General features: G+C 48.8%; 1 protein-coding gene across 2 annotated transcripts in view; it reads right to left on the bottom strand.

Moving 5' to 3' along the window:
* Positions 1–163: 163 nt before the first annotated feature.
* Positions 164–14717, bottom strand: part of FDFT1 (farnesyl-diphosphate farnesyltransferase 1) — a 16313-nt gene continuing 1759 nt past the window's right edge. Inside the window, exons 1-7 of one of the 2 annotated variants that reach the window (XM_026061103.1) lie at positions 10047–10227; positions 6945–7073; positions 5799–5990; positions 4547–4723; positions 4115–4267; positions 1817–2013; positions 164–379 (exon numbers count right to left, since the gene is read on the bottom strand). In XM_026061103.1, the coding sequence (XP_025916888.1) occupies positions 331–379; positions 1817–2013; positions 4115–4267; positions 4547–4723; positions 5799–5990; positions 6945–7073; positions 10047–10172 (1023 nt within the window). In that variant the 5' untranslated portion in view covers positions 10173–10227 and the 3' untranslated portion in view covers positions 164–330. Of the gene's footprint in view, positions 2014–4114; positions 4268–4546; positions 4724–5798; positions 5991–6944; positions 7074–10046; positions 10228–14717 lie in introns of those variants that run through there. The other variant, XM_026061102.1, reaches the window with a different exon arrangement.

The following is a 14717-nucleotide window of genomic DNA, read 5'->3' as shown; positions in this document are numbered from 1 at the left end:
GGAAAGTGGGGACACAAAGTTGTCACTGCTACTGCAGTGCTAGGTACCAGCACTACAGAAATTACAGCTGGGAGGGGGGGGAAAAAAAAAAACACTCAAGGCTGCATTTTTTTCCTTTTTTCCAAAGAAGACTTTAATTTTAACAAGACAGGAAGCTGCACAAAGAGAGCTACCGCAATGTGTTTTTTGTTTATTTTTTGTTTATTTTTTGTTTTTTTTTGAACAACTGCTTAAAACTATCTACACCAGTACTTGTGGAGTAGAGGATCCCCCTCCCTTTGAGTAACAGTCTGCTCGTGGGGGACTCGGCCTTGCAAAGGCCAGCTCACTTCACCTGGTAGGTTGTGCTCCATCCCGCATCAGGACCCAGGCTGTTATCCTGTACACAAAGTCAAAGCAGCAGCAGGAGGGAGTAAGGACACTGAAAACAAAAACCCTCCCCAGGAAAAACAAGACTTCCCTTTAAAGTGTTTACTCTTCCCTCCCCTGCTATTCCTGAAAGGACTATGGCCTCTTTGAAGTAAAACCAGCCTACTCTGTTTCAAAAAGCAGTGGAAGGCTCTTCCAGTTTTATGTGTCAGACTAACCCCAAGCATCACCAGCTGGARCCAAGCGAGCCAGGGAACCTGCCCCTGCACCTCTTGGTGTCTCCAGCATTCCCAGCCCTACAGTGACCACAGCTGGTTTTCAGGGCAGCCACTGTCACAAGGCCCCTAAAAGTATCATCTCTTGTGTCCATGCAGGACAACATGGTGTGAATCCTCATCCCTCCACTTTGCAGAGGCATCGGGCTCTGCTGTGATGGTGTGGGTGGCATCTCCCTGCCATGCTCTGCCTCAGCTGCAGCAGGCCCTTGCCTGAGGGTGGCATCTCCCTCCTTGCCTGAGCGCTGGGGTGGGCTGAAGGAGCAGTGCAGAGCCCAGACTGTACAGGGAAGGGGATGTGGCTGCACTGGAGCTGGGCACAGGATTATTAGCTCAGAGCCATGTAGGCCCCCTTCACCTCCTCCATGTCAGCACCTCCACAGCTGCTAAAATACAAAGCTTTGCAATTGCGCAGTGCCACTTGTCAGACAGCAGGAGATGGAATAGGTGGCTGTCAGCCAGGAGCACATTAAAAAGTGGATAGTTATTGCACCTCCAAGGTATTGGATGTAAAAGCTCTTCTGTTTCAAGCCTAGCAGTCTCCTTCAGCTCAAGAACAGAAATATAAAGATTGCCTCTGCTCCCTTCCAGGCTGCAGGACTGTAACCAGCTTAGGCCAGGGGGTCAGAAAACAGTCACCACTTTCCCTTGTGTAAGAAAGTGTATTAAGTTCCTGGCTGATGCCAGAGCCTTCTGTGTCCTTCCAGTGCAGAGCATGCACCGGGGGCGATGATAGGGAAGAGGATCCCATCACATCGCTTTGAACTGGGGAGGGTGTGTCAAATCCCAAGCAAGGAAAGAGGCAACTGGAGTTTCTATTTAAAACCATCCTAACCAAAAATTCAGGTAAACTGTCCAACAGGAAAGGAGGGAAAAAAAAAAAAAAATCAACCTCAAACAGTAAGACTCCAATTGGCATTTGTAACCATCCGACCAGACAGGAAGAGAGGTGAGGAGCAGAGTCTGCAAATGCCACACCATCACCCCAGACTCCAGCCCAGCGCAGCCTGCTCCAGCGTCCCATCCTCTTCGCAGCACAGGGGCCCGCGAGGATCCCACTGCTCAGCCATCCCCATGGGAAGGGGGCAAAGAGCATCCTCCCTCCGCTGCCCATCCGCCAAACGTCTCTCCCACCACCCGCCCGCTCTCAGTTCTCGCCCGTCTGGACGTACTCCTCGGCAGCCTTCGACACGGTGCTCAGGTACTGCCAGCTGAGAGCTGCCAGGAGCATGGCGCACGACAAGTAGATGGGGGAGTAGTGGTGACGCGACGCCATGGGGCCGCTGGGCAAGCTCATGGCGCGGATGGAGGCGATGATCTGCTGCGTCTTGTTGGACGAAGGGTCCGTGCTCGGTATCTTCTGGTAGATCTGGGGAGAGGTAAAGAGAAACAACTGTTTTGACCCAAGGTTGAGGAGGGGAATGGGACCACCACATGGATGAGGAAGCTTCAGAGCACTCTCTCCTCAAGAGTAACCTCACCCATGGAGTGCTAGAAACCTGCATGTGAAGCGAGATCCAGCTGAAAGGGATGTCCAGATGCAGCAAGGCAGTTTCTCATTTCCCTTGAGAAGTGCATTAAGCCAGGCAGCCTCTTGAGGGCAGCCCATGATGGAAGATGGACCACAYGGCCCCAAGCCCAACCCCCGGGCTATCAGCCACAACTGGCATTGCTGGGATGAGTGGTTCTTGCCCAGCAATCCTCATGGCTTATGTGCTGTAATCCACCCCAAACCAGTGAGGACATGTCAGCACTACCAGCAATCAGTGTGATTACCAGGAGACAGCCATCTCGATCAGATAACTGCATGGTCTTCAATACATCTGCATGAGCCTAAGGGGAGGCTTACACAAGAGGAGACAACCTCACCCCTCCCAAAGCAAACCTACCCCCCCCACACACAACAGGAGTTGAACATCTCCCACCAGTGCTCCGCTAGGATCCACTGCGGTGACTCCACCTTTGACCTGATCTCTATGTCAACAGATGACATGTGAGGAAAAGCAGGTAACCCCACAATCCCCACGGTTACTGAGCATCATCCCTCCAGAAACACCATTGTCTTAGAGAACAACAGTTGTTTGAGCTTCTCAGCAGGGTCCTCCTCAGGGCTGAGTATCACTGTCCTTCGTCATGGGGGTCAGTTTGCCCAGAAAGGGAGCTCTAATAACCCATGACTCGGGGTCTGTCTGACACAGAAGTGATGTCTTTTCATTTAACAGCCTTCACCAAATTTTTTTTTCCCATGAATCCATCCACCAGTTGTTTTTGCATGTGAACTTTTAGCATCCACAGCACCCTGAAGCCAACAGTCACACTGCTTGAACAGCCTATGAAGAGCCGTTCCTCTTTTACTCTTTGCCATACACRTAAGAAAACAAAAAGCACATCACATTGCTAGCTGCAACTATGGGCACAGCAATAAAAGACTGCTGCTATGGAGCTGTCGGTAGGGTACGATGCAACTTGCTTAGAAGAAATATATTGCTAGAACAGTTTTCTGTGTCTGCTTCAGTCCAGGCAGTGAAACTCTGGCTCTGTAGAAGCTGACTCATCTTGTTTTGGACCAGAAGAAAGGTAAGACCTCAGTCACTGCCTCCTAACGCAGGCACCAAGGGAACACATCAGTGCACTGACAGGGATGCCATACTCATGCTTGTTCTTCCTAGGTGGCAGGAATTGAAAGGAGCCACCTCCAAAAGCTGATTGCAGCTGCTCAGCTGCTTCATAGCCCAGCCTAGAGAATGCTTTTTGAACGTGTCCTCCTATATTTCCCCACTGCCGTCACTGCCTGCCAACTTTGTGCCCTGTCTTACTTTATGCTAAACCTATTCAATGGGACCATTGGCTTCATCATGAGAGTCAAGGAAAGCTGAAGTTGCACCAGCATCCCTAGAAACTCAAGACCCCATCAGAAAGAGTAATGCATCCAGTAAGAGCTGGGGACTGCAGTGGGACTTAGATCACAGTCCCAATAAGAGTGCACTGGCCCTACCTCCATACTGGAAATTCAAACCAGCTGGGACCATTCTCTGCCTCAAGGTGAAGCAGCAGGATCTGGTCACATTCACACTAGCAAAGTCGCCCTCTGGAATGTGGCAGTCACATCTAAACTGCCTATTGGCAATGGTCCTTGATATGTGCTAACTCCTGAATTGTCTTGGAGCACCACCTAGTTGCTCCAGGCCAAACCCATGCCAGGGATTACTGTGCCTCAGCCCCACTGAACTGACTAGTATAGACATAACCTAAGAACTGACAGATTCAAGGACAAATCCCATCCCAGAATCTCCCATATCCAAGGGGCCTTGTTCTTCATCCAGCACCTCCTGATTTCAGTCACATTCTGCAATTGCAGCTGAAGCAAAATGACAGGTACTAAGGGCAGAGAAGGGTCTTCAAGGGACTACCAAATCCACAGCAAGAACRTGTACAGCCAGAAGTTGTTCAACGCAAACTACTCAACCTACCTCTTCCACATACTGATACATGATGGCTTTGACAGCCTGTATGTTTGTGGCATCCATCATTAGAGTGACAGCTTGTCCCTTTCGGATCTTCACTACACCCCTGAACACCTGCTTGTTGTTATAGCAGGCAGCCAGAGTGGCAATAGCCATCACCTAAGGAGAAACACAAAGAAGAGCCCTCACTACTTTGCAAAGAACTTGCCAAGGGAATAATCTTGGTCCTAGTGAAATCAATGGCAAAACGCTCTGGAGTGGAGCCAAGATCTCACCTACAGCATAAACAGCAGGCATCAGGAACGACAGACAGAAGAGGAGGAGAATAAAACAGGCTAATACTGACACAACACGTACTCCCTCCCCCAAGCTCTCATCAGCAGGGCTGCAGACAATGGAGAAGAGATCCCGTTAAGCCACCTGAAAGCAGTAACTTACTTGAGGGATAGCACAGAAGTTGAAGACACTTTGGTTTTTCAGGCGAGATAAGTACGTGAGAACATCAGGGACATGGTGGAGAGCGTTGGTGATCAGCTCATTCAGACACTGGACAGCCATATCAATGTTCTCTGGTTTGGCAAGATCCGAGAGCTTCTTGGCATATCTGCTCCAAACCTGAGCACCCAGACAAAGACTCACAAGTTGGAAGGTACATTCATGCCATAAGACAGACAACAGCACAGTCTGAGGTCTAGGATACCAAAAAGAACCAGAGATCCACAAAAGCCTTGAAGAATCAGGGCTTATTAGGCTAAAGAAAAGAAGGAAAGAAGGTCTCCGGAGACATGACAGTGGCCTTCATATACAGAAACAGTAAAGAAAGCAACTCATCTTCACATGTTCTTTAGGAAGGGCAAAGAAAAGACAGTTCACGCATCAGGCTGGACATAGGAAATATTTTATGAGACAGGTCAGCCCTGTAATACATCATGTGCGGAAGGAAAGAGAATTGCTGTCCTTGTAGGGCTTTCAGAACAGTCGGACAAGCATTTGTCAGACATAGGCAGAGCTGATCCTGTCTTTGGGAATGGACTAGGTAACYTCTTGAGATCTCACTCAGCCTTACTCTCCCTCATTCCTAGAACTAACTTAATAGAGGGGAAACAAGCTGTCCAACAAGCTCTTGGAAGTGTGGGGGGACATCTCATCACCACACCTGTACCTACATAATTCTAGATAGATGTGGAACTTGTTAGCTGTCATTTGAAGAATTCTTATTATCAAGGAGGTGCATGGGACTGTTACCGTTTGTCATGTAACAGAGTTTTGCTGTACAGTCTTAATGAAATTAAACTAGACAGTCAATCTCTCCTGTTAACTTTGACTTAAGGGACATGACAGAGGCTACAGTTGTAGCTGTGCACCTTCTGCTATGCGCCCTGTAATGCATTTGTGAGACAGGTGTCTTGGAAAGCACGGCTGGTTAGCTACATCCATTAGAGACCTCAGACAGAAGTACGAAGACTGCTAAGGAACAAGAACAAACTCACAAAAGCTGTGGAATCCCCACAGTCAGGGTTTTTTCCAAAGGAAATTCTAGGAGGAACTCTCTTAATAGGATGTTGCAACTAACTATTCGAGCAACAACAGGATCTTCAGTCTTTGCACACAAGCTGTTCTTAGCACAGTACAAGCATTCCCTAAGGAGGCACAACAGAAATGCTTGTCCAAAAGCAGTGTTTTCCCTTACCTCTCTGGGCCAGAATTCCCTTCCCTCCAGCTGATCCTCTAAATAGTCACGAATGATGTTGGTTTTCTGCAGGAAAAGGCCCATGGAATTTGCCAGCTCTGTGTCTTGTCCAACGATAGGATCTTCTAGCTCTGATGCAGAGAAGAGACGGGAGAGGCCTATTCCCACCAGCCCAGCAACGTAGTGACAATACTGCGAGGCACCAAGAAGAGAAAGAAAAACAATGTAAAATAAGCAGTTACAAACCAGCTGTTTACTACAGACRTTTTATGGAATTAACACCCAGGTGTAATTTAACGTGTGATTTCTGCAAGTTTTCATGGTCCTCCTTGCGATGTCTCAACTTTCCCAAGCCCAGCAAACGTCACCAAGGATTTCTCCCTGTCAACGTTAGTGGCACTCCACTTCCAGCAGCCAAATTCAAAAAAGCTTCCAAATCGCCCACAGGGGAACAGCTGCTAAAATGACAGGTCATCCAGAACACATGCTAGTGGGCGACATCAAAATGCACGGAGGAGAGGGAAGACCGACTGCATTTCAATGAGCAGCCGGGCCAGCAAAGCAGAGGAATGCAGGAACGTCTGCATCCTTATTTAACGAGCTCCAGGGCCAAGAGAGGACCTAGCAATAACCCATATGATCATCATGTCATCCACAGGACCAGCAGCTGCAGTCTCTCAAAGCCTTTTCAAGCCCACACAGCCTCCCTCACCCAGCTGAACCAACTTCCCACAGGAATGCCCTAACTGCTAGGCATTGCCACCTTTTCCCCAGAGAAAGCACGGACCTGAAAAACACCAAGTTTCAGGTTCCTGGATGTGAATTCTTTATTGGAGGAGGCATCTCCACCCGGTCTGGAGCCAATCCCACTCTTCAAAACTGCCTGAGTCCTAGTCTCTTGGTGTTCCCTGCTGTTTCTTCATTCATGACGCTGATCCCTCTCCAGCCTATTCCATGACAAGATTGAACACCCAACCTGCTGCCGAGCTACCAGTGAAGTCTTCCACACTTGCCTTCATTCACAGCTGCCCCGGATTAAGGAACGGCTCACGGTGGGAAGGGAAGTTGTACATGCAAAACTGCAGGCTTCAACAAGGCTACTGTACTATTCATGTTCTGTCTGCTCTCATGTCCAGGTTGACTTACCTTATCCCAYTCATGCTGAGAGTCCACCTTCTTCTCCAAGAACTCTGCCATCCCGACTCCCATCTTGTGACAAATATCTGAAATCACATCCTGATACACCTTTGCCAGGTTCCGAAACTCTGAGGAAATCTACAGCACAAACCACCGAGAGAAAACAAAGACAATTGTCAGGAGAAAAAGCAGATCTCAACATTTATTAACAGACCAGAAGACGACTGTTTACCAGGCTCTTATCCTGCTCTGGCTAGAGATCTAGGACAACTCCCACAAAGAGAGCAATTTCAAGGCCCTTAAAGTACAGGCTCGTTATGTTCTGAATCTAAACAGTATCATCTCTGGCAGTAGATCAGACATGGCAGTATCTTTGGTAAGACTCTGTGGCCTTGGACTGGTATCATCTGGGAGTTACAGGACAAAACTAGTTACACTTGGTGCACAGAGTTGTTTTTTGTCATTTATGAGAGTGCACCATCAAACCAACCCCTGGAAAAGAAAGCAAAGGTTTCTGGTGCTCTGTTCTTCCTAGCCTTTTCCAGCTCTGGCTCTGCAGGGCACACAGGCGCCCTCTGTGCAACCGAGAAGGCATCAAGCAACAGAGGATGCAGAAGATCCTTCTTCTGCATCTCCAGTAACATGCTTCAGTGACTCAGTTGTCCTCAAACTAAATAAAAAGTGTGTCCTCCCCGCGCCCAAAACTGCAGAGCATCTGGTCACCAGGTTTCATTGTGCCTTCATCTCCTGAACTCTCTTCTCCATCAGTGGGTAACTACAGCCAGCCCAGGGTGTGTGTCTGATAAAGGGAGCGATCTGAAGGACTGCAGCTGAGATACGAACACCACCGCGGCTCCAGGCTCTACTCCTAACTCCATCCATTGCTGCTGGCATGTCCTCATCCTGTGTCTCAGCCTCCCTGTCTGTAAACGAGAACGCTGGCTCTGCTTCAGTTTCAAYGGCTTGAATCCACTAAACAGAGAAGCACTGTCTGTGAATACATCTCTACCAAAGAGTATTAAAATCAAATCTGAATGGGAACTCAGATTGTCAGAGTTGGTAACACATACAAACCAAGACAGCAATGAAGTTCTCTAAATACCTTTCCAACAGAAAAGCTCTCCTGAAGTAACAAGCCATTGGCAAACCTACCATGTCTCTGTCACTGTATATTGAGAATCCCCTGACGCAGCGATCTCCTACAGCACACAACACTCCTAGACAGGACACAGCCGCTGTTGGCTGGCCCAGGTGTTACTCTAGCCTCTGAAATTCCAGCTCCACATTACAGAGATTCCCAAATTCCTTCACTTTTGGAACACGGCATGTTTGGGGGAAAATCTCAACCCTTGATCTCCAGGTAGCCCAGGCTGAGCATCAGACTTCCAGTACACATCTGTTTTTTAAATAACTGTCCCCTTCCCACTAGAGAAAGCCTGGTAAGGGTGGATTAAATTTAAAATGGCAAAAAGCTGATCAAAACAGAACTTCCTTAGAAGATGAAGTGCTCCTCATGATAATTATACTGCTTCTTAAATAGATTTTTTTAAAAAACAGCTGTTCTCAATTAACACGAGCCGCAGCAAGACTGCAGTGTCCACCAATGGTCAGTCCCTGTGCCTTCACTAAAACCAGATGTATGAAACCCCACCTGATAGAGCCTAGCCTTGTCTTCAGTCACAGCGTCTCCTTTTTTGGCTGTCAGCTTGACCATTCTCCTCCAGGATGACTGGCCAGACCGCTTGCTTTCCCCTGTGTGGGTAAGGTACACCTGCAGAAACTCAGAGGTGCTGGAAGATGCTGCATCTCAGAGCAGCAAGATTCTGATCATGCCGCCTTCACTGAAACCCAGCAGCAGCCAGAGCTTCCGCCTGGGACAAGCGGTGCTGTCCCAGCGCAGCTGCATGCCGTCTTCAGCCCATACAGCACAGGTCCACAACCCTACAGCTACCTCCAGACTAGTAAATTAAATAATTACAGAGCACAGGCTCCATCGCCTACACAGCTACATTGTTAGTATAGCCCCCGACGTGCTTTTGACCCAAGTCAACTAGCACTGACCCAAACATTCCCCAGGCAGAGTTTAGGGATTAAAATGGGCCAGAAAGCATTTCTCAAGGATAGTTTGGGATGCAGCCACTTCTAGGAGCTAAGAGAGTTTAATAGTTTGGACACGGTCAGACTGTACCAGCTGGCCTAAGGGTCAGAGAAAGGATCTTAATACTGTTTAGTCCACTAGCAGAGAGGTAGGCTCTCTGTGATAAATGGAAGGGTCCTGTATGGTTATGAACAGGGAAGAAGTTTTTTATTTGATATGCTACACTAAAGGAGCTCCAGACTCCTATAAATCAAGAGCAGAGTCTGCAGGACACTGCAAACACTGCTCCCTCTGCGGCCGGATGCCAAAGAAGCTTTTCTCATCTCCCTATCTGTTATGGTAATAGGATAGCAAACTCATAAAATACACATGCTCTACAGCGTCGGGAAACAAAATAAACCATTCTCTGCAATGTGACACTCATTTACCCTTCCAGCAGCAGAGGCAAAATGCCATTTCTAGTTGGCATTTTCAGGGAGTCAGGTATCTCTGGCTCATATACAGAGTTGCACAATGTTTGTTACTCCAGCTGTGCATCCTGCCCCACCTGCACATGACTTGTCCTCCACACATACAACTCAGATGCTATCACAGTGGCTACAGAGCTTCTTGGGTAGAAAAATGCACAGGCTCTTCTTTTAAATCACTGCCTTCCACGTAACAGCTGAAAAACACTCAATTCCAGTTGTTTAGCTGTAGAGATAACGAACTATCTGCTGCTCTGCTTCCCATGTTTGGGCATGCAGAGGAGTACTAGCTAACTCTCAAGCAAACATCAGCAATTCCCACTCCTTCACTAAGGCCAGTAAGAGATGTTTCTAGGGAAAAAAAATGGGTTACAATGACTGGCAACAACTAGTTTTGCAACTTGCTTCAGAGCAAACCTAGCATTTAGCAACCACATGAGCTCCATCATCCATTTCTCCTGCTTCCTTCTTCTTCTGAAGAGTTATTGGGTCGTCAGGGACTAAATGGGCTCAGGAAGCCCTGAAGCAAGGAGGTGGATGCCTTACCGTTGGGAAGTCCTCAAGCACCTGCCGGTCCTTCTCCTTGCTCTCCATGTATTTCCACTCTGGTTGATAGAGATAGGAGTGGAACTCGTGCAGCATTGGGACCTTTATGTCCAAGCTGATGGTCATGTCGTCCTCTACGGTGTCCAGGGCACGGAGAACTAGGTAGAATATACACACAGCATGTCTGCGGGGAGAAGAAACAAACATCCCTTAATCAGGACCACTGATTACACAGGAAAAACAGCTTGAGTTAATCGCGCAGCCTTTGCCAGAGCCATTTCCAGGTCAGCGTGATACACACAGACCCTGCCGGGTTGTTGATGCCTTTGGAACAACAAAATAACATGCACCACCAGCACAACTCACACACACTTCACGCGCTATGAGCCCACGGTACTTCAGCCACTGAGCGTAAAGGAAATGGGTAATTTCCCATTTCCCAAAATTTATTGMCCCCCMCTTTTTTTTTTTTTTTTTCCTAAAACCAGAAAGTCTATGCTACGGTTTGGAAGTCAGCTTGTGTCAAGGGAGACTCATGACCAATCCTTCCTCCACCACAGACATACGGTGCTTCGGTTTCCCCACCCCTGATCTGGGGACGGTGGCTGTCCCCCACCATGCAGGGATGTAAAAATACATGCATTAGGCAGGAGTTGTTCAAATCTCAGGGTAACACAAGCATGCGGGTTAGAGACAGAAAGGAGACATTTCTCAGGACAATAAACGAGCATTTTCCCTGGGTTAGGCACCAACAGCAATACTTCCAGTCTACGTTATTCAGTCACCTTGAACCTTTAGTGAGTCTGAGTGATTTACAAGCCTCCACGCAAACTCATAACAGGCTGAGCTCTGTCAAAGCTGCAGCATGCAAGACCTGGGTTAGGAACCCAGATTTTTCCTTCACACAGAGAATTACTGCACGGCTTTTTGGTCTCTAACAGACGTATCAGGGAAGGAAAAGGCTCGTAAGAGCTCTCCGGGCAGCACACCGCACTGCGAGAGCCAAATCTGCAGGCGTAACCCGAGTCTCTAAGCCAGCGCTCGCTAGGACCCAGGGGGATAGAGACTGAAGTCTGTTTACAGGAAAAAGCAAATGCAGAGTAAAGCAGGGGGAGAATAAAGCAGGTGGACTATTCCCACCATTTCCCACCCTCCGCACCCAGGACCCTTTCAGGCTATTTTGTGGGGAGGAGCAAGGAGGCCCTTTCCTGTGCAGCAGAAATTTTAGGACAAGCAGCTAGAAGCACAAAAGAGACCRTGCTTCTCTCCTATCTCCTTGCAGCAAAATACAGGAGCCAAGATCCCGGCATACCCCAGCCCACGTGTTTAAGCACCACTGCGGAAACCCACCCAGCCTGGCTGGAGAAGTCCTATCACTCCCTCCTTGTCCACCCAGCTTCCAGAGTCCTGCAGCTGAAGCAAAAAACTCTTGATTTTGACAAATACTGGCTCTGACTCCAGGATTTATACACAGAATCCCCTAGCTCTTAATGAGCACAGTGATACTTCAAAGAGATGTCGCCCTTATTAATTATTTGGCAAATCGTAACTGGTTTGTACTGCTTGAGCCCTAATTATTAGGCGAAAGCGCTGGTCTCCTGGGATGATGACATGCAGGGAATGATTAAGCAGCCAGGGAAAAGCTAACTGGCTCTTAGAACCATCACTGTTAAATGTAACTTTTCCTTTTAATTAAAGGGTATTTAGTAAAGTACAATCTAAGAGCGTGAGCTAAACTCTACTAGGCAGAAAAAGAAAAATAAGGGGACAACGGTAAAGCAAGTCTTCATTCAGGAATAACAGCCAGAGTTTCTCTGGAAGCTGTCTGGGGCAAACTTCCCTATCGCCACGCATCCAAGTGCTCACCAGCAGTTCCCTCCCGCCTTCCTGTTTCTCCGCAAGACAGAGTTTTTCCATTTCAACCAGGCTGCAAACATTCATCCAACTTGTTACAAGCGCCCAGGACTCCTACACCTTTTTAGAAGGTCCCACGCTAACTTCCACCGGCAGTAACCAAGAAAGGCAGAGGACAAGCTGAAAATACCATCTCGGAAACACCTACGCACATCTATACCATACCCAAGGGAAAAATCCAGCAAGAACTCCAGAGCCCAACGCGGTTACAACATTTCTTTAATCCCTCTTTCACCTCCAAGCCTTAAATCTGCAGGCCCAGCTTTTGTCACTGATTGAATTTAGCTCTGTGTTAATTTGACCAAACGGAAGGTATGATCAAAAAAAAAAAACAAAACCCAAAAGACAGTGAGTGTGCTCTGTACAGAGCTCCCAGTTTCATGGCAAGCTTCCCAGGGATGCAGAGGCACCACGGTCTAAGCCTCTTGATGCTGGGCTCCAGTCCCGTTGGCATCCGGGGGGGTCGATCAAACCAACAAGGCAGCAGGGTCCTCGCCAGAATACATCTGCATCGTTTTGTTTAGCAAGAGGAGACGCTGGAATCGCTTCCCCTTCATGCAGATATCCGGTGGGCAAAGCATTCACTTCTAGCACAGCTTGCAATGCCCTAGCCTAGGGACTCTTGGGTCCAAGCGCTGGTCCAGCAGCTCTGTTTTCCCTTCAGAAACTCTCCTGGGAGCAGGGATGAGAACCAGGGACTCTCCTCACCAGTAAGCAAGAGATTCACATTTCCTCATCCTCTAAACAAGGTTTCACCCCAAAGAAGTTCCAAATGAAATTGCAGCGCAAGAGCCGCACCAAGAGGCAGGGGACACTAGCCTTGCATGCATGAAGGATTCAAGCAGCTGTTTTGCATCATTTCATTTTAACACATAGCCTATCACAAAGACCTAGAAGTGCGGTGTTCAGTTGAACCCCCCTTACGACATCAGCGGAAGCACTCCTCTGATGTGATCCTTAAGAATTAAGTTTTTCGGCAACCTTGCTGTTCCAGCCATGCTCAAATGCCATAAATCGCATTCGGCCTATTTTGCATTTCCCTCTTCTGTCCCTAAACTCTTCAGCAGAGTTATTTTGCTTTGAAAATGAACTTATTTTGATGCACTGCAGAGCTGGCTGTAATTCAGCAGCAATCCCTGTGCAGCCTTATGTTGCAAAGATCTGGCAATAGTTTTTTTAGGATGCCAGTTAGAAGCTTCCATGGCCTGAAGGTAGGAAGCTGGCACCATCTGAGTTAAGGAGTGAAAAGAAAAGAGACAAGGAAGAAAACCACAGCAAGATCAAGTCAAGCACACCACATGCAGACATTGCTAACAGGTTTCAGCATACTTTACTGATTGATATTTTTTGTTAGTCTCTACACTAGTTAATATTCACAGGAATATTAAGCAAGGAAGAAAGTTCAGTTCTTGGCCCCACTCATACTATTCCATGCAACCCCGGCCAAGCCACTGAATTTCTTCGCTTTTCCCATAAAACAGGCTGCAAACAATCATTTCACAAATGTTAGATGAGAACTACAGGACACGGTCCAACTCACAAACCCAACGGATAACCCAGCGTCCAAGCTGGCATTTGGAACTGCACAAATCTGACTCGTCAGTGGAGTCAGAAAGTGTTTTAGAAATGTCTAGTCAAACTTACAGGAATCCTTAGTCATAACTATTACCGGGGTTGGGATTAACTAGAGAAAGATCTGCATATTGAAATCAGTAATTTCAGTATGAATGTAAGCAAATATAAAAAAACCCTATGTATGTGTCTGTATATGCACCAGACCTCGGGCGAGCTTATTATGCATCCTCTGTTACTATTAGCGTCTGAAGAATTTCCTGAGCTGGTTTGTATGATTTGTCAAATACCTCAAAATCACCATGTGGCAAACGCCAGAGGACCGCCCAGACAAAAACGCAGGTTTTTGAGGCAGCCGCTCACAAACGGGCCTTTCAGGCGGATCCCAGACGTTCGGTCAGCCCCGCGTTTTCGCCTCCCTCCGCCCCGTCCCTTTTGGCCGGCCAGACACCCAAAGGGCAGCTCAAATCCCGGCGCTGCCAGCGCAGCATTCCCAGGGTGTCACAAACAGCACGCAGGCAGGCGCTGCCTTTAACCGTCTCCTGGCCGAGGACACCAGCGCCCAGCGCCTGCGGGGCTTGCACTAACCAGCTCCCCCCAGCCAGCTCAGCCCAGGATGTCCCGTGTTCTGCTGCGTGGGGTGGGTTTGCATTGAGCACCCCACGTCCTGCTGCATGGGATGGGGGTTGCACTGACCACTCCACGTCCTGCTGCATGGAGTTGGGGTTGCATTGACCACCCTGGCCCACCCAGCCCGGTACCCCGTGCCCTGCTGCACGGGGTGGGGGTTGCAGTGACCACCCCCAGCCAGCCCCACCCCAGGATTCCCCCATGTCCCGCTGCACGGAGTAGGGGTTGCAACAACCACCCCGAGTCCTGCTGCAGAGGGTGGGGGCTACATTGACCACCCCACGTCCCGCTGCATGGGGTGGTGGTTGCACTGACCACCATGCGTCCCGCTGCATGGGGTGGGGGCTGCATCGACCTCCTCCGGCCAGCCCAGCTCAGTACCCTGTGCCCCGCTGCATTGGGGTGGGGGTTGCACCGACCACCCCACGTCCTGCTGCACAGGGTGGGGGGTTGCACCGACCACCCCATGCCCTGCTGCATTGAGGTGGGGGTTGCATTGACCACCCCATGCCCTGCTGCATTGAGATGGGGGTTGCATTGACCACCCCATGCCCC

Source organism: Apteryx rowi, unplaced genomic scaffold (assembly GCF_003343035.1).
Source record: "Apteryx rowi isolate R43461 unplaced genomic scaffold, aptRow1 scaffold_176, whole genome shotgun sequence".
Taxonomy (NCBI): domain Eukaryota; kingdom Metazoa; phylum Chordata; class Aves; order Apterygiformes; family Apterygidae; genus Apteryx; species Apteryx rowi.
The sequence above is the reverse complement of the archived record's forward strand: the minus strand, read 5'-3'. Positions and strand labels throughout refer to the sequence as shown.